Genomic DNA, 24284 nt, shown 5'->3' on the forward strand with positions numbered 1-24284 from the left:
GTGATAATTTTAACCGAACAGTTGATTAAAATAGTTATAAATGATTTGTTGCGATCACCAAATTTTAGATTATGTTAGATATTTGTATTAACTAAATAAGTTCTAATAATATAAGGTGTATTTTATTCCTTTTATTTTTACTTATCTGAACTTATTTGTTCTTATCTAAACTCATTAGCCCTTATTATAGCTAATATATTTATAAAGGCAAAAGCTAATGAGCGCCCCCGTGGCGTTAGATTAGAGAATTAAAGTGTAAATATTAGAGTAAAATTAACATTAATTACACCGAACGACGCGTGATTTTGTCATGAATTCCTAACTATAAATTGACATTGGGTAGCCCTGATTAATCCGTATCACAACTAATCTGAACTTTTTAAAACTTATCTTATCTAAACTTATTTCTCCTTAAATAAGTGGAAATAAGGTGAACAAATATGACCTAAGTCAATTTAAAAATTTAAAAGAATTTGTGGCGGTAGTTGGACACAAATTTGTTGTAACAGTCTACTGTAATTATTACAACATTTTTTTTATGAAAGCCTCATTAACATTCTTAATTAGCATGTTATCCTTTCCTTAATAGAGGTAAGAATTGTACTTGTAACTCAAAAACTTGAGATTACTAGGGTGATTAACATGTGATGCGTGCAAGGTATGTCCAGGGAACTCTTTATTAGTTGTTCTTATGGCATGCATTACTTTAGTTGTTAAAGACAATAATGAGGGAAAATATACAAACCAAAAAAAATCGAGGTATAATTTTATAAAAGAGACAATTAACATTAATAAGGTAAAAAACAAATAAATAAAAATATTTTGAGATAAAAAAACACACATAAGATGATAAAATCTATCATAACTTATTTAATCGACTTGAAATCGTTTTTTCTGATATAATTTAAACTTATTATTTCTAATCAGATATGAAGTAAGTAAAATAAGTAAAAATAAGGTGAACTACTTATTACATTTAGGCTCCATTCATTTCACCTTATTTTTGCTGAACTAAAATTATTTTTACTTAACTGAAATTATTTTTTCTAAACTTAAATTATTTTTACTGAAATGAAATTAATTTTTTTTATTTTTTTTGAAAGAAAATGAAATTAATTTTTATTGAACTTAAATTATTTTTACTGAACTGAAAAATTATTTTTACTGATTATTTGTTATAATGTCTTCTCAAAGGTACTGATTTTTACTGAACTGAAATTATGTTTATTGACCTGAAATTATTTTTGCTGAATTGAAATTATTCTACTGATTATTTATTTTTATTTTTTTCTTAATTTATTTTTATTGAACTTAATTAGCCGAAGTAAGGCCCTATTCACTTCACCTTATTTTTGCTGACTGAAATTATTTTTTTTTAAGGTCCCATTTGGCAAAAGTAGCGGCAGCTGTTAGCTGTTAGCTTTTAGCGGTCGAGTAGCGAGTAGCTGCTAAGGTAGCGAGTAACTGTCAATTAGTAGTGGTTAGAGGCTAGCTGTCAAAGTAACGGTTGATAGTATGAGTGTTTGAAAAAAAGTAGCGATTGCAATACTAAAATATATCAAAAATCATATAATATTATTTAAAAAGTAATAAAAAATTTGCCAAACGCTACCCGCTACTTCTAAATGCTACTATTTTTAACGTTTGAAAAAAACTACCTAAACGCTACCTCTATCGCTATTTGCTACTGGAATCATTACCTTGCCAAGCACTCTCAAATTTTCTCAAGTAGTGTTTTGACTAGTCATAACGCTAACCGCTACCTCAAACGCTACCACTAAACAGGACCTAAATTGAAATTAATTTTGCTACACGTAAATAATTTTTACTAAATTGAAATTATTTTATTGATTCTCTATTATATTCTTCTTCAAAGTTACTGATTTTTACTAAATTGAATTTTTTAAGTAAATAATGAATAATGTTTTTTAAAGGTGAAATAAACAAGCCCTTGTTCATGTTAATTTTTTTTATACTTTGGATTAAACAAGATAAAATAAGGGTCTGTTCTCATACGTTTATTTTCAGTTCAGTTCGGTTCAGTTCAGCTCAGCTCAGTTTAGTTCAGTTCAGCTCCTAATTTCCTTCTCTTATAAAATATTCAGTTCAATTTAGTTCAGCTCGGTTTAGTTCAATTCAGTCCAATTCAGCTGATTTCAGTCTATTAGAACAAACCCTAAGTTAAAATATGATGAAAAAAAATATCCTAATAAAAAGTTATCAATAACTTTGGTTATATGCGAACCATCATATTTTTCCATAAATTTTTGATATTTTTGGAATCAAATCAATAATCTATAATAACTTTCAAATCCATAATAATTTCCATATTTCACAAGAAAATATATTTTTTTAATTTTTAATTTTATCCTAGGATCATCAGTTAATTATGTACTCCATAGTCAATACTCCTACAATATGAACAAGTCAATCCAAAAATGTAACTTCCCATTATATACGGATATAATAATCGTGTCGATAATATAATTTCAATAAGATATGTTAAGAAATAATCCTAATTGCTTAAGACAATTTCCAAAAATAAAATTTAAAAACGACTCGATGTGTCTAATGACTCATCAATCAATCATCCTAAACCTAACATTTAATCCACCAAATCAACAATTCAAAAAAAAAAAAAAAAAAAAGAAAAAATCCATCAAATTAAACCTCAAAAAATAAAAATAAAAAAACAATAAAAATCATCATTAATTTATTCCCGTCTAACATGGGGCAAGCAAGTGGATAAGTCTAATGGATAAGAACACCACATCGTGTCCTTTTTCTTTTTTTATTTTATTGCAATTAATATTTATTTCTACCATTTTTATTTTCTTTTACATAAATCTTTTGGATTTTTATCTCACACCCTATATTTTTTTTTTTTTTGAGAATATATCTCACACCCTACATTTATCCTCAAATTATCCCACTTTTCTCCTCTCTTTCTCTCTCTTAAAAATAAAATTATGTTAGTAAACTTTTCTTCTTTACTCTTCTTCTTCTTCTTCAACATTTCCTCCAAAATATAATAAAAATCCCAACTTTATTATATTTTCCAAAATTATTTTTATTATTATTTCATTATTATCTATAAATTATCCAAAAAAATCATGTCAATTGCTTTGGGTAATAATCGGGTTGAACAGATTTCAAGTGGGTATTTACGGCGGAATAACAAAATGTCTCCGCCGTATAATCTGCCGTCGATTTTAGATTCCGGCGATCGGACGGCGATAAGGGTGGTTGTGAAAGAGGAGGAGAGAGAAAATGGGTATTCAGATCCATGCAGTTCTTCATCTTCTTCGATTGGAATGAATAGTGATGATGAAGAAATTGATGAAGAAAATGAAGTTGAAAGTAAATTAAATAATACTTCGTTTGATTCTGCTGTTGATGCTTTAGAACAAGCTTTACCCATCAGGTTTTTTTCTTAATTTTTTTATTTATTTTGGTTGATTTTGATTTTATTGATTTGGGGTTTTGTTAAAAATTTGATCTTGCTTGTTTATTACAGTACTTTTTTCATTTTTTTAATTAATTTACTGTATTGAATGAAGTTTATCCTGTAAAATTGAAGTGATTTTTTTTTCCTGGGTATTTTGGAATTAAAGTTAATTTTTTGTGATTTGCTTTGATTTGATTTTGTTAGATTTGTTTGGTTTGATTGATTGTCTTATTGAGTTTTATTGTATGATTAGAGTTGATTAAGCTGTCCTTTTATATTTTCCAATTAGTTCTTAATTTGGTTGCTGGTCTGAATCTGAAATGGGGCTGAATTGTTTTAATTGTCGTGTTATTTTATTTTTCTTTTTCTTTCAATTGGGTAGGTTTAATTAGAAAAATTGAGTGTTAATTTTGTGAAATTGGAGTTAAATTCTGATAGAATTGAAGGGTTACTTGAAGTTAGAATTTTGCTGATTTAGAACAAGTTGAACTGATAGTTAATTTTGTGGTTGAAATTTTACCTATTTGATAACAATAGTCAAAATAAAGGTGACAACTTTACTACATAATCAATTAATTGATGTTTAGTAAGGTACTAAGGTGTTCTATCTATACCCCAGAATTTGGACTGGGAATTCACAATCAAATTGAGATCTTTGAAGTGATAATGTCCTTCATTTTGATTCTTCTTTGTGAATTTGAAAATGAAAATTACTAGGAATCCTTCTAAATGATTCTGATTCGACGCGGCGAAAAGATTTAGTATAATTTCATATTGGGTATTGTTTAATCCATTGATTCTGACCATTTATGGTCTAAATGGTCACTACTAATTTGAAGAGCATCCATCAAAATGCTTCAAGGAATGATGCCTTCTTAAGAAAAGGTCTTCAAAGAATATTATTTTTGAGGAAAAGAACTTTCAATGCCTCATTTTAGGCTCTATTATTGCTCATATTTGGTTGTGTTTTGTTCTTTTTTGTTTTAAATAACGTTGCCTGTTGTTGAATGGTATATATTCTTTGAATATTCTCTAACATGTTTGAAATTATTTTTCCAATTTTGCAGGAGAGGAATATCCAATTTCTACAATGGTAAATCAAAGTCATTTGCGAGTTTAGGTGATGCAGCTTGTTCGTCTATCAAAGAGATTACGAAACCAGAGAATGCTTACTCAAGGAAACGTAAAAACCTTCTTGCATATAATCTTCTCTGTGACAATGGCAGGACATCGTTGTTGAAAGGAGGTTCCGGGATTGGAGGTGGCATAGCGAAAAGACCAACCAACTCTAGTCGGAGCACACTAGCACTAGCTGTCGCTATGAAAAATTGTGAATCTTATGCCAATGAAGATGGTTCGGTTACTGAAACGAATGGGAGGAGCGAGGCGAGGAACACTTCCCCCTCCTCACCGTTATCTCCTCTGCCTCCTGCGCCTTGGCGGTCTTTTTCCCTTGCTGATTTGCAGCATTGTGCTGTTAGTGCTAGTGTTGTGAACTCTAACTTATCTTCCCCTTTAATTGGTAAAAGAAATAAACATGATGAAGTATCTTGACAGATAAATGTAGGCTTTTGTTAATGACAATTAACAATCATATATAGTAGGCAGTGTTCAACCTGCATGTTGACTTTTATGCACAATAGTATTAGTATTCGAGGCAAAATCATCTGTTGAAAGTGCTTATTTAGCTTGATAAAAGGGTTAAATATTTGACAAATTATCTAATTCTAGGATTACTACTTGTAGAACTAGTTCAAGTTCTATCAACCTGATTAACCGTTCAAAATTTGAAATCATATTATATAGTGCTTGAGTTTCTTGTATTTTCATGCTTGATAATAATGCATATTTCAACTATCAATACTTTGAAGTTTCGATAAGCTCTTTAATTGTAAATCACCATATTATATAATATATAATGAAAAAAGTGTGAAGATTGTGAATAGTCTAAAACTCAAATTGTTACAACTTTTAAGACATGAAGCAAGTATTACAAGATGATATGGAGTTGAGAGTTGAGAGCAATTATCATAGACATTTTTATGGGCATATCTTACCAAAATAATGTCGGGGGCAAATAATTGTTTTTTTTTTTTTTTTTTTTTTTTTTTTTTTTTTAAATAAGGGCAAATAATTGTTTCAATCGGATGATAAGGGAATTGGTCTAATTCTATTTACAACGGATTAGTTCAGGAAAATAAAATTTTGATGAGCAATATCCAAGTTCAAATTACTATAAAAGTCTAATAAGTTTTGATTAAATAAGTTTAGATAAGTGAAAATAGAGTGAATAAAACACACTATAAGTAGAGATTTCAAATTCAGACCTACAATAGTTGTTGGGAGAACTTTTACTTTATTTAGGCTTGGCTTGACTTAGATCTTATTCAATCAAAGTTCATATATTCTAAATTACCAATAAAATAAGCAATTAAATCACGAACGGGAAACGTTAGATTTTAGTTACTTTGCTACTTGTTCCTTTCTTAATCCCAACTCATATCAAACCGCGAAGAACATTTAACCATATCATCCTTCTCTCTTACAATAATTTCTTATCCTTATCACACCATTATCTCCTTAATCCATATTTTTCATACCAAGCGTCACATCATGACAATCTTTTTGCATGTTACTAGAACAAACATATGCCATGTTACATGCATACATCCAGGTGTATATGGACTTTTTACCTTACAATCAAAGACTTGAAGGTGAAGATCACAAAGTTCATCAAGTTAACTATTCTTGCTATGCATAGGTAAACTAAATTGATGGACTCATACTAGAATAGTTCTATAACAAGTTGCCTCAAGGATTGAAATGTGAACCTAACACAACATCAGACAAGTAAAGTGCTTTTTAGACTGCTTTCCTATTTAGTGGCTTATCTAGTATCTTATCTTGTATATTTATCCTACAAATTAACTATTTTAGTAATTTATAAAGGTTACTTGATAAAAGAAGAAACCAAATGTATTCTTTTTCACTTTTTTTGGTAGCCAAATCGAAATAGGTAATAGGTTGTTCATGTTTAAACTGACAATCTCGTGTTCCACACATCTTTTAGTTAAACTAAACTCAACTCAACCTATTCACGTTAAATCAAATCAAACGTAATCGTATTCAATTGTACTGGTAATAAGGCTAAATTAGATGAAAAGCATAAGCTAAATGTTAGATAAAACGCTAACAGAAAATTCCCCTCAGATGGAGAAACCAGATGTTTTTTTATCAAATGCATTAATGCATTACTGCATATAGTTGGGACTTATTTCAAACAAGCTAATGAATGTAGAACCAAGAACGGATATATTTCTAGTACAAACAACTTCAAATAATGCTAACAAAGCATCATCAACCTTAGTCGCTTCTAGGATTTTTATTACAGTAGATTATGTGCACAAACAGGTTCTACTGAACAAGTTACAAGCTCAGAGACCAAAACATGGTGTAAATGAAAGAATGCAAGTAAGATCCTATTTCATACAACCTAGTGAGGTTTAATAACGTCTTTTTATTCATCAGGAGCTGAAATGAAGCTTCATTAGTACCAAGCATATCCGAACTTCCCTGATATTGAATATGCCAATATTTACATTAGAATCATACACCTATTCTTCTACAAAGTAATGCGCCTGCAATACCTACGTATATGTACAGACAAATGACAAGTAAATTACAGATCTGATGTATGAACACTAGATACTACATCATTTATAAGGCCAGCCATGATAAAAACTACGGTCAACCTTGATTTTCACTATGTGGAACCGAAATAAGCATCACAATATTGACAATTCCCAACACAAATTTACTTCGCCCAAACCTGCAAACCCTTTCCCCCTTTACAAAATAGGACTTTGCTATGGAAGACCACGGAAGAAAGGATTTGCCAATGATGTACCATTATCTTGTTATGATTTATCCCGAGTAAGTGTCTTCCCTGTTGTCTTCCATGTACAAAGTTGTACAAGAATAGGTGCCGTGAGCTCTGAATACAGAACTAGATCATACCTCAGAAAGTAACGCTGTTGACTCAAGCAGCAGCAAGAGGTGTCAAACAAGTTTCTGTAGTACCATCGAGTAAGAACTTAGCAGCAGGAACATTTGATAGGCAGGCTGGGATTTTGACATCCATTGGATCTGTAGCTGGGATGGCTTTTGATATATCTTCGGTAGAAAAGGGTATGCTGCAGAAGAAATCAGAAATAAACACAAGGTCAATCGGCAGCAATACATAATTTCATATCAGATCAGCAAGGAAGTTCACAAGTTAACCATAATGCCAGAAAGATTTCGGCTAATTCAATATGGTATGCGACTTATGGTTTACTGTAAGGTTGATTTACTGTCAATTCAATACTATGATCAGAAAGAGAGTGCTTTAGTAAACTCTGAATTTGCAGTCAATGCTTCCTGAGTTAGGACTTGTTCTCTTCAACTTGTTTTAGATACTTATTACTTATTCCTTAATAAATTCATATCATATCAGATCAGATCAAACCAGACCAAAAACATTCAGATCAGATCAAAAATTTTAATCATCATTTACTTATTGCTAAATATCGTTAATGGCGTATTAAAAAAATTTATGAAAATTACATATTTGAAAAGTTCATAATGAGATGAATCTAACAAGACCTATTTTGATAATGTTTTTTCTTTATAGATTAGTATTAAAATGCGGTCAAAGTTTAGTCAAATCATTGAATCAAATTAGATCAAATCAATCAGACAATTCAGATCAGACCAAACCTTATAAAATCAGCCTAGATCTCCTTGTTTCAGGTAAAGAGAACAAGTTCTTGTTCAAAGACTTGGTACAGTAATTGCCTATAGGTGGTAGCCTACAGAACAACTCAAGGCACTTTGGACTTCACCCTTGAAGACCAAAAGCCAAATCGATGTCTAACAATATAGTGACTCGATTCAAAATGGAGAAGATTATTTAGGATTGTGGGAGTAGAGCCTCAGTTATCCCAAGCTCTACTCACTTTCCGTTTTCATCTATATTAATTGAGTTTTGCTATATCCCCTTCATGATAAAATAGTTATTCGGATCATCTCCTACAGGGCCATACATGTAGTGACCCTACAACGTAAAAAAGTTCCTCCTCTCACAAGAGTGGTGCATTAATCCATCTTAAAGGTTTTCATCCCAAAGGTTAAAGTACCCACATAAGTGGTGCATTGTTTCTGTTACTACAATTTGTCCCAATTAAATTGGCTAACTATTCACATACGTTTATCTCAATATTATTCTCACACTTTTATGAACTGGATCCCCTTACAATTTATCATTTCTCTTTTCCCAGAATGAAAGTCAGGATATTAATTGATTTGGAATGGTAGTATAAAAGAATTGTATTTTCGGTGAGAGAAATTGGCATTGTGGTGTGTTACTGTTCAACATATGTAGCTAGCCAATTGAAGAAGCTTAGAGTGGTAAAGTTTTTGGTGATCATATTGAAGTCACCGAAGGAAGGACCAGGTTCAATGAATGACATAAAAAGATATGACAGTTTCATTTGTTAGATCATGAGGGGAGGGGGACAAAAAGATATGACAGTTTCATTTGTTAGATCATGAAGGGGGGGGGGGTGTTCAACTGGGACATATTATACCCAGCACTCCAGCAGCTCAACTATAACAACGTTCAGAGTGAATTAAACTGCAAAAAGCACATATACCTTAAATCATCATCCAGCAAGAATGAGTTTGTAGCTAGATTCTGGTTATCTTTATTCAACATCTCCCTCATTTGAGCCACCACCTGACAACCAAAGCCAATTTAATAAGCCCACAATACTTTAGTTTTACATGTTCGGGACACAAAACTATTGCCAAGCTCATGTACATTTTCAAAAAAAAATCTTTAGACAACATGCCAGACAACAAGTCAGATGATATAACATTTACAATATTAATCCATTTGTTGTAGCCAAAACATGGGCAGTATCATTTAAACAGAAAGAACCAGGAATGCAGCTAACCTCATTGGAAACACTTTGGGTGCCATATTTATCATCCCAGTACATAGTGCTTATTCTATAGATTTGTCTTACAGTTAAGGCCTGAAAAGAGGTAAACAGATATTTTTCCACCAAAATCCAATGTCAAAATGAATAGTGAAGCAAGACCCGGTTAAAAACGGAAAATAAAACTATAAGAGGAAAAGATCTGAATACAAGTCTAAAAGGGTAAAGGATCATACTGGGCATAAATCCTGCTTAATCTCTTCCAAAGACTTCTTCCTCTTTTGATGTATTACCTATAGATTATTAATGAGTATTCTACAAGTCAATACATTAGAAATCTTAATAGACCCAGATGCAAACAAAAACATACTACAACTACTACACAAAACATACCAGGAAACCAACGGCTTGTCTGATATAGTTCAGCTCATGCCAGGCAGTCCCAGCAAACTACAATACCGTCAGTAAAGAAATTTCAGTATGACATAGCCACTCTATTAAGTAAAGATCAAAAATTGAAAGGAAGAGCCAAAAGGGGGCCTTTACCTCATCTGTCACACATGCAATCCATTTTTCTAGTTCAGCCAAACCAGATTTTACATATTCACCATTCGAAAAAGTGCAGCATTCACGTCGCAGTAGTAGACTGCAAAACATTTTCTTTAGCATAAAAAGCAGAACTACGTCTGTAACAGCCAAAGACAAACCTATAAAAGTACATACCTATTGAAGAGATTAATGTTGATAAAAGAGAAAACCTGGGTAATGAGCTTGCGGATAAAAAAGGAGGGTACCTAAAACAAGTTCCAAGATCAGTATAAAAATTTAGCAGACAATTGCATCCCCCCCCCCCAAGCACACACACACACGCATGCACGCACACACACGCACGCAAACACACACACATGCACGCGCGCACACATGCACGTGCACGCACTCTTCCTCCATTTCATTTTAGTTGACACATTTCTTTTAGACATGGTATCCAACACACAACTTCATGTATTAATATCTTAATTATGTATAAGCAAAAAATATACTTCCTCTATTTTTTTATTATTGCACCATAGGGGTTGGGTACAAATATTTTGATAGTGGAAAAAAGTAAGAGAGAGAAAGATAAAAATACAAAATTGCCCATGTGACATATTGATAAACTAAAAAGTAAGTGTGAAAAAGCAAGGGTATGTTGGGTATTTGTAGTGTGAACACAAATAATTTTTTTCCAAAAGAGGAAATGGTGCAATATTTGTGAAACTTCCTAAAACAGCAAGTGGTGCAATAATAAAAGAACGGAGGAAGTATTAGTTTTATGATTGGAAAATAGACATTAAAATGAAACTATGAATCTAACAAGACCCCACATGACTTTTGTTTTTTTAAAAATAAACCGCCAATAGAAGTCAAAGTAACTATTGTGAAAAGTGCCAAAAGTAAAAATTGTGTCAACTAAAAAGATATAGAGGGACATGCATCATCTCTCTTCAATTGTCAATTATGCATTGGGAATGTCATTGATGTCAGTCTTATTCCATTTTAAACAGCATAAAGTTGATTTTTAAGTAAATGACTCACGAGGGATATTAGCAATAAGGATAAGGACAACAATCGCCACATACATGATTTTTATGTAAATGACTCATGAGGGAATCCAAGAATTGGATGATGCTATCCCATTGATTACTCGTCAGCTGCTGTGGTACACCTCCAGGTGATCTGGATGACTTTCCACCTCGTGCAGTTTTTGGAGCCTACAAAAAATACTTCAGTAAATTACCAATTAACAATCAACAAAGAAGACTTATATGCTGTCTTAGGACCACAACTACAGAGGGGCATATACACACATGTATGCAAACTCCTAACAAAGGAGATATTTCTTTCTTCAAATTATCACGAATCAAGCCAAATATCTTCTCAACAGACGCAGTCAACTGTTGCTTAAACAGGATCGCTGGATATCTTGCTTCAATGTGCGATACACCATCATCAAACCCAATAAGCTTCAGGGGAGTCTTCATACCCTATCATACAAAAATTGAGCATAAATCAAGAAACTTGAATATAGATAACTATTACTTCGTATTATTCATAATTCTAATTATCCTCTTCGTATTCAAATAATGTGCCTATTCAAATTCTATATAGGCTAAATCATAGTTTCCCTCCTAATATGATCTTAAGGCTTTCATGAACAGGCCCAATAAATGGAAGGGATCTGCAACTCTCATTCTAAATAAACACCCCACACTTGAAAAACAATAATTCTTTCCAGATAGAAGCCTCAAATTTGAAAAGTACAGAAAGTAAATTCCCATTGTAGCATCTTTTTTCCCACATACCAATCTGGGAACAGCATTGAATAGGAAAAGCTGAGTCACAAAAGATTCATTTAAAAAAGCCATTTAAAAACTAGTTACCAACAATGCACTTACTTGTGCAAACCTTCCACTTATACCAGCAGATCCAGCAGCTCGATTGGAAGCTGAATTCAAGAAACTATTTGACCTTAAACACCTCTGAAGGATGCATAAAAGTGCGGATACATTAGATAGCCAATAGGGTAATGTGTCATTCTCATCCCCAACCTGAAAGCATTATGTGAAAGAGGAATCAATCAAAAAATGCAGAGAAACCAATTTCAGGTATCATCTAGAATTAGGTAAAGATGAGACAAATCCCAGAAATCTTACCTTCAAGGCATTATTGATGCCCTCAATAATATGGTCAAATATGGCTGTCCTCTCTGATTCAAAGGCGTGCCAGTGAAGAAGACATTTATAGATGACACAAGCAGCCACAGGTTTATTATCTTGGAATCCCATATTTTCTTTGATGCATTTAGAGAGGAATTCATAATTTTCCTGCAAAACAAGACAGCAGTTTAAGCACTAAAATGATTAGAAGAATATGTTCTGCTTTACCACATTGGTTATGAAATGTTCACTCGTGGAAAACAAAAACTTTAATCATGACTAATATCAACCTGGTGCTTTTCAACAGTTTGTTTTGACCAACGTGACTCTGATAGTCCTGGAGTAATTGAAATATGTTTTGTTGGTGTGGGTGTCTCCTGTTCAAATCAACCCTTAAGCATAAACACATGTAACTATATCAGAAAGCTTCAAATTGAAAAGGCAGCTACAGTAGAACTTACATAGATGGGTTTCTTTTCCTGATATGGAAGACTCAATGCACTTGAGTACATCTGGGGAAACAACAAAGTGGTGAAAACATCTCAATACAAAGCATGTAAAATCTACAAGACAGTATATGAAAGCAGCATGAAGTTTCACAGCTGAAAAATGGTATGGTCACAACAATACAATTATACACAAAAACGATAATTTAGTGCAAACTTTCAAAATTTTGTTGAGCATACTGTGCAAACGATAGTAGTAGATCTAAAACAAAAGTTCCATAATTCGGTTTTGCTTACACAACACAACTAGACTTATGATTTTTCCAAATACAATGTTAAACATTTTAAAATGCATAAAAAGCTGAGAGCCTATACTTACATCAGAAAATGATTTCACAAAACCTGGTCGATTTCTCTTCGGGGACATGTTCAGTGCTTTTTGCCGCAACACAAGATTTTCATTCTCCAAATTTGACACCTTGTCCTCCATACTACAGCAGAAAAATTCATTGTATTTGTCAGCACTAATTAAAACAATATAGAGTAGATGATACCAAACAGAAAGAAGCCTGAAATAAGTGGGTGAGAGAGTAATAAACCAATACAGCAGCCGACAAGGTACCACCACTACCCACCAAACGAGAATTGGGAAGCTTAAATAAAAGACTAGAGGAAAAATCAATTTAATATAAAAATGTATCATCATTCAGAGGCGGCGAGGCATCATTTACCAAAATTCCAAAGATACTAAAGACAAACTTAATCATATGGTCTTTCTTCAATCTCGTCAACTAAAAAAATTGATGCGCAAATAAATAAGCATCCAGATCTTTAAATAATCAATAGCAAATAACATAAATATATAAAATGCTAACAAGATAATTTAGTGTGCCAGATAATTTTCATATTGTTCCCGGAACTATTTCTTTAACAAAACATAAAATTACCTATAATTTTTGTAACATGTTCTGTTTTTGCCGGTTTCATAAATCATAATGTTACTTAACAGAAGGTGGAGGGGGAGGGGGGGGGGGCATTTATGTTGAGAGTTTGAGACTAACAACTAACAAACAAATAGTCTGATTTAACAGCTTTCTGCCTACAGTTTTAATGTATGGTATATATAACATATAGCAAGAAGGGTTAAAACAAAACCGAATTTGTAAACGATATGCTATGCAACCAAGATATGTAAATGCATCTCAATAGTATACTTTCAAATACCAAAGTCACGATATGGACCTTCGCAAGTTTTGTTGCAGTTGTTCACACTTTTGTTCAACATCACGCAACTTTTGCATGGTATGACTATTCTCTTTCTGAGCACTAGCCAGCTGAGTCTCCAATAATAAATTCTTCTTTTCCAAATTTTCTAAAGAGCTCTGCAAAATGTTTAAATCATAATATTTAACCACAGGTACTTGAAACTAAGATGATATAATTAAAAATTAAAGGCAATGAAAGGAAAACATGTAATGTTTAGAATTACAGAGGCATGCCTGTGTAAAAAAAGGTAAAACATATTATTCACAACTATTAAGTTTTTCTAACATAAGTTCCAAAAGAAATAAACATGAAATATTTTAAGAAAGTAATGAAAAAAAAAACCCATCTGCAATGTCTCTGGTCTACTCACTTCTTCCCTCATCCAAGAACCTACAGTTTTACTCACCTCTTGCTCACAAAAATAACATGGGACCTCTTACCACATCATACATATTAGAGAAAATTATACTATTGGTTTTTTTTAGCTCCTATTCTATTAGGAATGTAAAATTTTATTTTTAGATATTACCAGAAAGTTTGAAACAATAGTTTGGGTATAGTAAGGAAATACTTGATCATTTCTCAATTCATATATGAGTATTATGCTTGGAATGTTTTACAATACATGCATCATTTCTATAAACAAAAATCTTTTAGGTGAACTTGATTTACTACAGTACTACCCATTATTTGAGAGGTCTTAAGGTGTGCCTGGTGGTATTAATAAATAAAAAAAATATATAAAAATAAATAAAAATAAAAACAAAAAAACCATTTTAAGCGCAGCTATTGTGTAGAGCTACTTTAAATAGATGACCTAGACATTGGAGAGGCATTTATGGGCCACGTCCTCCACAGCTGTGTACTACTATACCCCCACATAATGTGTTGAAAGTGCTTTGCTCTTTTTAAAGAATGCAAAAAGTGCTAGATAAATAGTAGGCAATTTAATGAACATTTGCATCCAAGATAGCTTTATTTACATCACCCAAAATAATTTTGTCTTTTTGACATTTCACTATCATAGTGATGTATTATTCATCAGATATATGCAACAAAGATACTGACCCGCAAAATTGCATTTTCCTTCTTGAAATCTTCCATGTCCTGAAGTTGCTTTTGCAGCTCATATTTTTCTTTCATTGAAAATTCCAAGTCACTTTGACGCTGCGCATTTTTACTACCCTGTTTAACGGTCTGTGACTTAGCTTCCTCTAACTCTAGATTTAAAGCTTCTATAACCCTCTGCTGTTTTGTTATTTCAGCCACCTTTGCCTCTTCAACTGAAACCTGTATTTTGGGTAGTTTGATTTGGTTACAAATGGCCATTATAAACAAACATTCCTCTGACACACACGGTTACAAACGAGCAAAATATACAAACTACAAATAATCCTCTAACATTGACACTATTTACTATCAACGGACACCATTGATCAAAAAGGATATAATAATCATTTTGGTATGTAACCACCTAAGAACTCTGCAAATTCAACACCAATGCTATGAAATAGTTTTCCTAGATATTGCTACAGATACCTTTAAATTAAAAAGCAAAATGACTTAAAATAAATAAACAAATTAAAACAGATGTGTGATCCTGAGATGACGAGAAGCCAAAATGGGCACCGAAAAGAGAAAAACAGAAAAAGCCAACAGAACTAGGCACAAATCAAGCCACACAATGAAACCCTCACCATGTCCCCATCGGCCCATCAATGAAATTAATTTCCAAGAATCATACTCAACTGTATGAATTTGAAGGTGCCAGTGTTTGATAAGAAGAGAAGCAGTATAATAGTTGAGAATGCAATACCCGTAGTCTCTTCTCCAAATGCAACCTCAGGGTAAGATCTTCAAGTTGCTTTTCAAGTTTAGTCTTTGCCTTGCGCAAGGCACCAGCTTCATTGGCCTCCTGAAAAATTAACAGTTAGATTAAACTTGTTTTATACAGGTAAAATGGACATCTAAATGCTAATCAAAGAAATTATTCCTCACCTGCAATTAAAATTGACCAATAGTAACATCATTTACACCCTCTATCCCACAATATCTTAGCCTATTATATATATACATATATAAAATAACTGTACTATAAAGAAATCGTCATATAAATCAACGTCTCCTTTGCCCCTTCCCCCACCAACCGAACTTTCCATATTATTTTCTTATGATAAGAAAACGTAGTTAGACAGGGAAAAGAAAAAAGAAAGTGAGACACAAGAAAATGAATCCAGAAGTACACCAAACTAAAGCAATACGACATATAAGATCTCCAATGTCCAATCAAGCATTAAACCTACATCCAAAAGAGCCACCCCAACAGAGCCGACACTTTAAGCTTATCAATGAAGACACTTAACCCCAGCAGCTTTTACTGTTTCACAAATTAAAACGTACCCTACAACTTCCAATCCTCTAATACTGCATCCAACAATAACAAAAAAAAAAAAAAAGCTGTACCCCAGCACAACAATGTGGTTTCCCATATCTCCATTAGCTAAAATAGAAAAGAATTACAGTATCAAGTTTTTTGCTAATAGCATGTTAGCAACCATGTGAGGCTTTGACCCAATTCAAAACCCACTTTGAAACAATAGTCTTTCTAATTAAGGTGGCCATAAAAGAATGCTGCGAGTTAGGAATATCATAGGTATCTCTAACAAGCCAACTGAAAAAGAAGCTCGACGAATAGTAAGTTGACAAAGCAACAAAACAAAAGATTAAACTATGTCAAACAAGTTTATACTCAACCCTACTCCCACACAAGAGGGTTTCCTTTATATTTAAAAGAATCAAGGCAATTGTCCCACTCCCCACCAAGCAATAATAAGAGTACAATGAACTCCTTTAAAAAAAAGAGTATAACAAACAGTAGACAAGCTATTACAATGAGGGAGAAGTACTTTTGAGGTTGCTACTTCACCAAAGAATCCACTAAAAGAGCAATATGCTCTATAGGGAGAAAGAGTCCGACTACCGCATCTCAATCATTTATTTATGACTGTACCAACTACTGATCACCCTAAAAGCCATTTCCTTCTTGAGAGGAACATCACAACCATACCAATACCCATTCTTCCTCAGAATTATCTCCCCTTTTCACCAAAGTCAATTCTACTCAGAAAATTCTCCCCTAATTGATGTAGGTAGAGATCATACAATCCACCATAGAAATTTTTTAATACTACACATTTACATAACCTGAATCCTAACTGCTTATAGAATAGAAATTCCCATAGAGCATTAAAGACCCTAAGGGCTTCAACCATCAACAGAAAACCAGCCCCCTCATATCACTCAACTTCAAACTTTAGTATGAAAATGAAAAAAAAAATTGAAAATCTTCCCCAATTATGCTGAGAATCCTTAACCCACTAATTCACCATCATCAGCACACCTAGTTCATACATGACCAAGGTGAAAAGAAAAACATAACCATATGAGATCAAAACCAAATAAATAAAATCAAGGCACTGTCCAATACACCTTTCTGGCTGTTGATGATTATGAGGTTATTTTTACGTAAAATTCTAGTAACGTTGATTGGGTTGCAGTGCAGAAGACTAAGAAGAGAAAATGAAAAATAAAATTGTCAAACAACACTTGAAACAGTTAGACATACTTGCTTGAGCCTTCTAAGCATATGCCTTGCCATTTTACGCCTCCAAAGACTCTGTACTACAACAATTGATTTCTGATGTTGACAGAAAGCTGATCGGACTTTGAACATTCTCCATCGCGCCTAAAGAACATATATATAAACACACACAAGAATGCTGTTTCAGTAACACAATCGAATATACAGACAAAACAGAAATTAAATCCATAACAAATTCGAAAAATGAAGCTTTTACACTGCTCATTCAACTTGAAGTATCACCTCTTTTTCCAAGGTAAAAGAAACATATAGAAACATATATCCCCCAACTCCAGAACTTATTAAGCATTGACTACATGTTCCATATAAGTTAAGAAGAATACTACTCCTTCTGTTCCACAACATTCACTATACCAGCTATTTAAAACCATATCTACTGCTAAGACCGCTATACATTCACAATGCAAATAAATTACCAATTTGTCACTAAAAAGCACCAATGAAATAGACAAGTCAATTACGCAGCTACCAGATCTGTAATTAATTTACATAACGTACACAATAAGACAATATGAAAGGGAGGGAATAATAATCAAGAGTTACTATGACTACTATAAATCTAATGTATGACAAACCCATTACAGGAAATTCGCACAAAAATCTGCCAGCAATGCCTTTTAGATAGCAAAGCATGTTGTCGATTAGAACATCGATAATCAGAATAATTTTACCCACAATGTGAGGCCATAACAGAAAGAAAAATCCACCACTCGATGGATCATCAAGAGGCCATTCATATGGAGTGAAGGAAAAGGTAAGAATTGAAGATGGATATCAAATATGGATCATCTAAGGGGCCATTCGTTTGGAGTTGGGAAGTAAAAATGACAATTACTTCCATTCTCTATGTTTACATGTTTAGTTTGTAGTTGGTAGATTAACAAAATCTTATGATCCTTGAATCACCCAAGCTTTCCCAACTCATCTATCACAGTGCTCCTCCACAATAGCCTTTCTTCTTTCATCATCGTTGCCATTAATAACAAGGACTCCAGCATCTATCTCATTCAGGTGCTTTCTTTAAAAGGGCTAAACCTAGGCTTATGGTGCTCAGAAATCCGACCACCCAAAAACAACATCTAGGTCAACCAACACTAAAGGAGACACAAATTCCTGCAGATGATTTTTATATTCAGGTATCCTTTTTTCTCGTTATTTGACAATTGGAATCAATGCTTCATCATAAGCATCATATGCCTTTTCCCGAACTCACAGAAATTTACCAAATCAGTACCTTGCGTAGAAGCTAAGTAGTCCCTATCATAGTTTGTATAATTGACATATCATTCATTAATCATGCAACTTAGCGAAGTAACAATAATAAATTCACAAATATGAATAATCACAGGAATTGCATGGATAATCAGATATGTGAACACGGATGAGTTAGGCAGCAATTTAAAATTAAGGCCTCATTTTGTGCAGGAGCAAGGGAATTCGAGTTCTGTATATAAAGATTATAAACAGAAATTAACAAAGAAAATTGGTTAAACTAGCCACTAGGCAGACAAGTTAAGTAAGACTTTGAATCTTTGATTAAGATTTAAGATAGTAGCCTATTAGCATATAATGCTCTGAATTTGGCGAGGAAGGGGGTCTTAGCAAACAAATGCAAATTATTAAACATCTCTTACAGGCATATAATGTGAACTAATATAGTTCTTGATGCAGAGAGAACAACAATTTATAACAGATAGACCATGATTTGAAAGATGCTGACCTGAATGAGGATTGCAGCTCTATGTTCCTTCCCTAACATAAATCTTTGTCGAGCTGAGAGCCCACGTATGCAAGATTGAAGCACGATAGCCGAGCTGTACAGCTGTAAGTAGGCGATTCTTGATAGCCATCCACGCACATATTTCTGCAAGTAGATAGCAGCAAGTGTCTCCCGTTTTTCAGCATACATTCTTCTCACAAGACAGCCTACAGATACATCAAAAGGTTAGTACAAAAGCCAAGTGAGACGTTAAAAAAAGATGCATCACATATAATCCCCAATTAAGCTTGAGTTGAATAACGGCGGATAATGTACAAATTAGTTAAATAATAAAAATAGATGAATAGATGACCATATGCCACAGTGAAACAATAAAGCACATGATTAATACAAAGCATTAAACAGGGATTACATTTTAAAGCTAAGAAACCTAAGAAAGTTCAGTGCACACTAATATGATTTCAAAGGCTATCCATACTTCAGGAGCAAACATTAATTTAATCATAAAACAGTTAAATTCTTTCAATATTTCAGGAGTCAACATTAATTTAGTCATAAATCATATAAGATGTCTTGTAAGAGGCACAGATTGTTAAAACTATTCATTTCCATAAACCAACCAACCATTTAAGGCCAGAGCTTTCATCGTCAAAAGTAATGAGGTCAATTATATTTAAAGCGTCATGCTAACGGAGCACAAGTAAAGATATTATATAACCTCTGCAATATGCTTGGACAGATAATGCAGCAGCTCGAGTGGAAATGAAATCTTTGTGTGCTATGTACGTTTTAAAACGACCCTGTACAAGCCTGGCAGCAGAATCTAAGACCTCAGTCCTTCGGGCATCTAGTACACCAATCTGACCTGCTCGAAGAAAAACTTTTGACTTCCCCAGCTGTCAAGAAAACAGACAGAGATCATGGGTTAAATACAGAAAACCATGCATCCTAAGCAAACAGAAAAGAAAATAAATCATATAACGAAACCTGTGAGAACAAGAGAGAAAAAGGATAAAGAAATGGAGATAAACGATGTTTCATAATACTTTTAACAGAACCAAAAATACCAAAGTTTTTGAGTCTGATATTCAGCAAAGTAGAAGATATTTGGTTCCAAAATTTAAAATTGGTTTTCCATAAATATTAAATATAATTAACAAAAAATTGAAAACATATACTGCCTCCATTTGTCACCAACTCACTTTTGTGGAAGTCAGCCTTTTCTACTCATTACTCCTTTATTCCATTTTTGGCAACTCCTATACCCTTTACATCTTAACCCGTAAAACTTACACCTTTCCACACTTTCTTTGCTACTTTATTGTTATGGATCGGGTCTATAGCCCAAGTCAACCTTTGTTGGTGTACACAAGGCGCAAAAAATGGAGCAACAAGGGTCAACAACAAAGGGTGACAGCAGCAAGCATTTCTATGCAACAAGACATTCAATTATGAGGAAATGAAGGAAGAAAAGCAACCAGCTTCAGCAATGTCTACTTAGGGTTTTCTAAATTAGTAAAGAAGTCACATGTTTTCTCCCTAAATCAGCCTTGACCATTAGAGTCTTGAGTATAAGTATTGTAGTATGTGTAACAAGAAAGACATCCAGAAAATTGAGTGAACTCTTGTGAGATTAGTAGCCTCAAGCTACCTTGAGAACTATAGCCTAAAGCTATACTTATCCTTCTTAGTTTGTAATCCAATTCCTAATCAATTAATACTCAAGCTTTTACCTTCTAAATTATATGCAATTAGCTTAATTAGAATTGAGTGAATTCTGATACATTACATTTATCAACCTCTTTCTAAGGTCCACCTATTCAACATTTTTTTACTCTTACGTATGAAGTTGCAATATATGCCAACCATTCTTATAATGTGATATAGTTATAAGTAGTATAATTTTAAAGAAAAGAGCACGGAAAAATTATGAATTCATGTTTTGTAAGAGCATTTAACAGTTTTCGACCAACACAAGTCCTATGCACCAACATGATACAATGGCAAAACATCCTGCAAATGCATTAACATATATGCTAGAACATATTACAAAGCTAGATGCTGATTAAACAGCATACAATTTACCTGAAAGTATAAAATATAACACAAATTAACAAACTTAGAATGTTATTGGATATGTAACATGTGAAATAAATTGCCAAGTTACATATCTATAACTATAGACACACAAGAACTTACTTGGAAATTTTCAAGCTTCAACTTCTGAAGGATTTTGAGGGATATGGTCTTTTCATCATAGCTACAGCACATTAAAGGAGATACATCAATAGAGTAAAAGCATAATTTTCATCTCTAAATTGTGAATACCAGGTATTTTAAAATAAAATAAGAAAAGTGAAACAAAATAGAAAACTTACTACATATCAAAAATCAAGTTACAATAATTTTTTAATGATATCTATGAACCATCATACTACAATTATTTCTAGTTTCTCATTCTACATGTTTATAGTAGTGTTTAAGAAAAACTACAGCAGTTCAGAATCCCTATAAGCAGAGCCGAAGCACACCATAACCATATATATTATAATTGTAAACAAAGCCCTGCAGCTATGTTTCAGAATTATTACACTTCCTCCATTTCAATCAAATCACACCACATTACTTCTTCGGAAACTTCATTAGTGAATAGTTGCACCATTACTTGTTAGTATAATTTTAATGATAAGAGTCATGAGACCAAATTGCACTTCCTAGTTTAATTACCTAACCTTCCACTCCCCTCTTTACATTTAACTCTCTTCACCTCTCCATTCCCCTTTTCCATGGCTGCCACCGACATCATCACCAGCCCCCCTCACCCCAGTCCCCAGCTACACTACCACCAGCCCCTTTCACCCCAGAAAGCATCGCCACCACTTCCAGCACTGTAAAAGAAACTGCCACTACCGCCAGCCCCCTTCACGCCAAAAGCAACGTCACTACTTCCAACCACCACCTTCAGCCCTGCTATTGCGCCCCCTGGTCACGCCAAAAGCAACGTCAAATAACACCAGCTCCCCTTCACCTCAAAACACCAACAAGCCGCCGCCATGAACTTCAAACTTCCTTGAATTCCTTCATAATTCAATTCCTTTGATTTCGAATTCCGCACATTCAGTCCGTTTCAATATCAGATCCGAGCCATTCGATTAAGGGGGGGAAGTTGTCAAAAAGATTTATGGACAAGAAATTGTCTCAGTTGCTACATGTAAATGTCCACCTTTTAACCCAAAAAAGAAAGGTCACAGCAGCAGTTTAAAGGTAATAGTGGCTGGATTGAGTTAATGAGTGTAGTAGAGTAGATTGAAGTGGAATTATAATGGTGGTTAGATTTTGTATAAGATGGTGGTGGATCACTATTTACGAAGGGCTGACAGCCTCTTTTGTGGTGAGTTGGTTGGTCAAGGATGGAGTTGTCATCTAACATCCCCTGTCCTCCTTATAAAATGTGCCATTAAAAAGATGCAATTTTTTTGTGATGAAGTATATTCCAACGTAGAAATACAAATTAGTCAATGACACAAATTGACTCGTAATTTTGTCATAAATTCCCTGTTTAATATACTATTTTAAGATATGTATCAACCCCTAGGTTAATTAGCATCTGCCTACTTGACAAGCTAAATAATGATCCATATATAACATAATGTGCCCCTTAATATGACTCGTTTGGTTGACATGAAAATTAAATTCCTCTAGGATGTTGTAATTCATGGGAAATAATTCCTAGAAATTTCCTTAAATTGTTTGGTTTTGACAATGGAAAGTTAAAATTCCCAGGAATTTTGATTGACCAAGTGAGACCTTGGTAATTTACGTCTTATGTTTGTGGGAAGTTGAAACTCCCATGAAGTCTCCCTTCCTCCCATTATTTTTGCTTTTTTGTGTAAAGCAAACAACTATACAAATTACCAATTCCCATGATTCTCCACTTCCCCCATTTTATTTTGTCAACCAAACAAGTCCTTAAAGTACCTTATTGATTGAGAATTACCATGGAGTAATATTCCCCCTATGGCCGAGTTATGAAGGGGTTGGTCACAAACATGCTAGAAGATTTTAATGATTTCGATTATAATTATTCCACAAACGAAAAAATGTTGTCACATATTAGGGGAAAGCATGTTTAGCAAAACCATTCATTCACAGCATAGAGCAAGTCCTAATATGACAAAAAACAAAACTGAGGAAGTAATACTTAGCATAATCAGTACCCTCCATTTCTTTTGACCATTCTACTTGCAATCTTTATAGATTATCATGCATATGGAACCTAATACTCTGAGTAGACATACAATGAAAATTGAATTCATGTGAGTTCTTGTTTGCTTCATCTAAATGTGGTTGCAAAATATAAACTTCCTTTATGATTATAATACATGATTGAAGATACTTGTTCCCTCTTTTTTAGTGTTACCCGTACCAAATGAGGCTGTTTTTTTAAGTGTTGTATTTCCACTTTAGGCAAACTACTAAATTTTAGAATTATACATCTCTCCTCTCATGATCCCCACCCAAACCTACTGCTACATTATTATTATTTCTTTTTCTTGCACATACCTTAATTTACAATAAATATTAACCCCACTATTTTTTTATGATTTTTTAATACGCCAACTGCCATACATACTTCTTAATTCTATTATATTAAAGTCAATAAAATTACCTAAAATTATATGTCGCTTAAATTGTAATACTTAAAAAAACGGAGGGAGTAATTTCATTTGAATTTGCGTATTGAAAATTGTGCAAAAACAAAAATAACAAAACAAAAAAGAAACATAAGGAATACCATTTATCTCTAAACAGATTGTTTAATCATACATTATTTTAGATAAAAACTAAACTATAATCAATAAGAAAAATAAAACATAATATTATCTTTGTATTTTTTTTTTTTTTTTTTTTTTGGTTTTAATCATTCTACCTAATTCAAATATTAGCAAAGCTCCTTTACTATCTAACACCAGTTACCCCGCAATATCCACCGACCTTTAAACTCCATCTCTCTTACTTTATCCACCTCTATCAGAATTTTAAGAAAATTCTGGACCTATGTATAT

At 33.1% G+C, this 24284-nt stretch overlaps 2 protein-coding genes across 2 annotated transcripts in view; one reads left to right on the plus strand and one right to left on the minus strand.

The window, feature by feature from the left end:
* Nucleotides 1-3013: 3013 nt before the first annotated feature.
* Nucleotides 3014-5088, plus strand: LOC110705367. Its single transcript, XM_021883215.1, has 2 exons — nucleotides 3014-3424; nucleotides 4516-5088. Exons 1-2 carry the CDS (start codon nucleotides 3114-3116, stop codon nucleotides 5000-5002), a joined length of 798 nt encoding a protein of 265 aa, XP_021738907.1. The 5' UTR covers nucleotides 3014-3113; the 3' UTR covers nucleotides 5003-5088.
* A 1649-nt stretch (nucleotides 5089-6737) lies between these two features.
* LOC110705368 (myosin-15-like) overlaps nucleotides 6738-24284 on the minus strand; it is a 33283-nt gene continuing 15736 nt past the window's right edge. Inside the window, exons 18-38 of the mRNA XM_021883216.1 lie at nucleotides 21418-21478; nucleotides 19937-20114; nucleotides 19219-19424; nucleotides 17463-17582; nucleotides 15654-15752; nucleotides 14906-15127; nucleotides 13814-13953; nucleotides 12951-13062; nucleotides 12587-12637; nucleotides 12416-12502; nucleotides 12123-12293; nucleotides 11865-12017; nucleotides 11277-11453; nucleotides 11049-11180; nucleotides 10153-10223; nucleotides 9976-10075; nucleotides 9823-9879; nucleotides 9666-9722; nucleotides 9445-9525; nucleotides 9142-9224; nucleotides 6738-7641 (exon numbers count right to left, since the gene is read on the minus strand). Of these exons, the coding sequence (XP_021738908.1) occupies nucleotides 7488-7641; nucleotides 9142-9224; nucleotides 9445-9525; nucleotides 9666-9722; nucleotides 9823-9879; nucleotides 9976-10075; nucleotides 10153-10223; nucleotides 11049-11180; nucleotides 11277-11453; nucleotides 11865-12017; nucleotides 12123-12293; nucleotides 12416-12502; nucleotides 12587-12637; nucleotides 12951-13062; nucleotides 13814-13953; nucleotides 14906-15127; nucleotides 15654-15752; nucleotides 17463-17582; nucleotides 19219-19424; nucleotides 19937-20114; nucleotides 21418-21478 (2512 nt within the window). The 3' untranslated portion in view covers nucleotides 6738-7487. The remainder of the gene's footprint in view (nucleotides 7642-9141; nucleotides 9225-9444; nucleotides 9526-9665; nucleotides 9723-9822; nucleotides 9880-9975; nucleotides 10076-10152; nucleotides 10224-11048; nucleotides 11181-11276; nucleotides 11454-11864; nucleotides 12018-12122; nucleotides 12294-12415; nucleotides 12503-12586; nucleotides 12638-12950; nucleotides 13063-13813; nucleotides 13954-14905; nucleotides 15128-15653; nucleotides 15753-17462; nucleotides 17583-19218; nucleotides 19425-19936; nucleotides 20115-21417; nucleotides 21479-24284) is intronic.

The sequence above is a fragment of the Chenopodium quinoa genome, unplaced genomic scaffold (assembly GCF_001683475.1).
Source record: "Chenopodium quinoa cultivar QQ74 unplaced genomic scaffold, ASM168347v1, whole genome shotgun sequence".
Taxonomy (NCBI): Eukaryota; Viridiplantae; Streptophyta; class Magnoliopsida; order Caryophyllales; family Amaranthaceae; genus Chenopodium; species Chenopodium quinoa.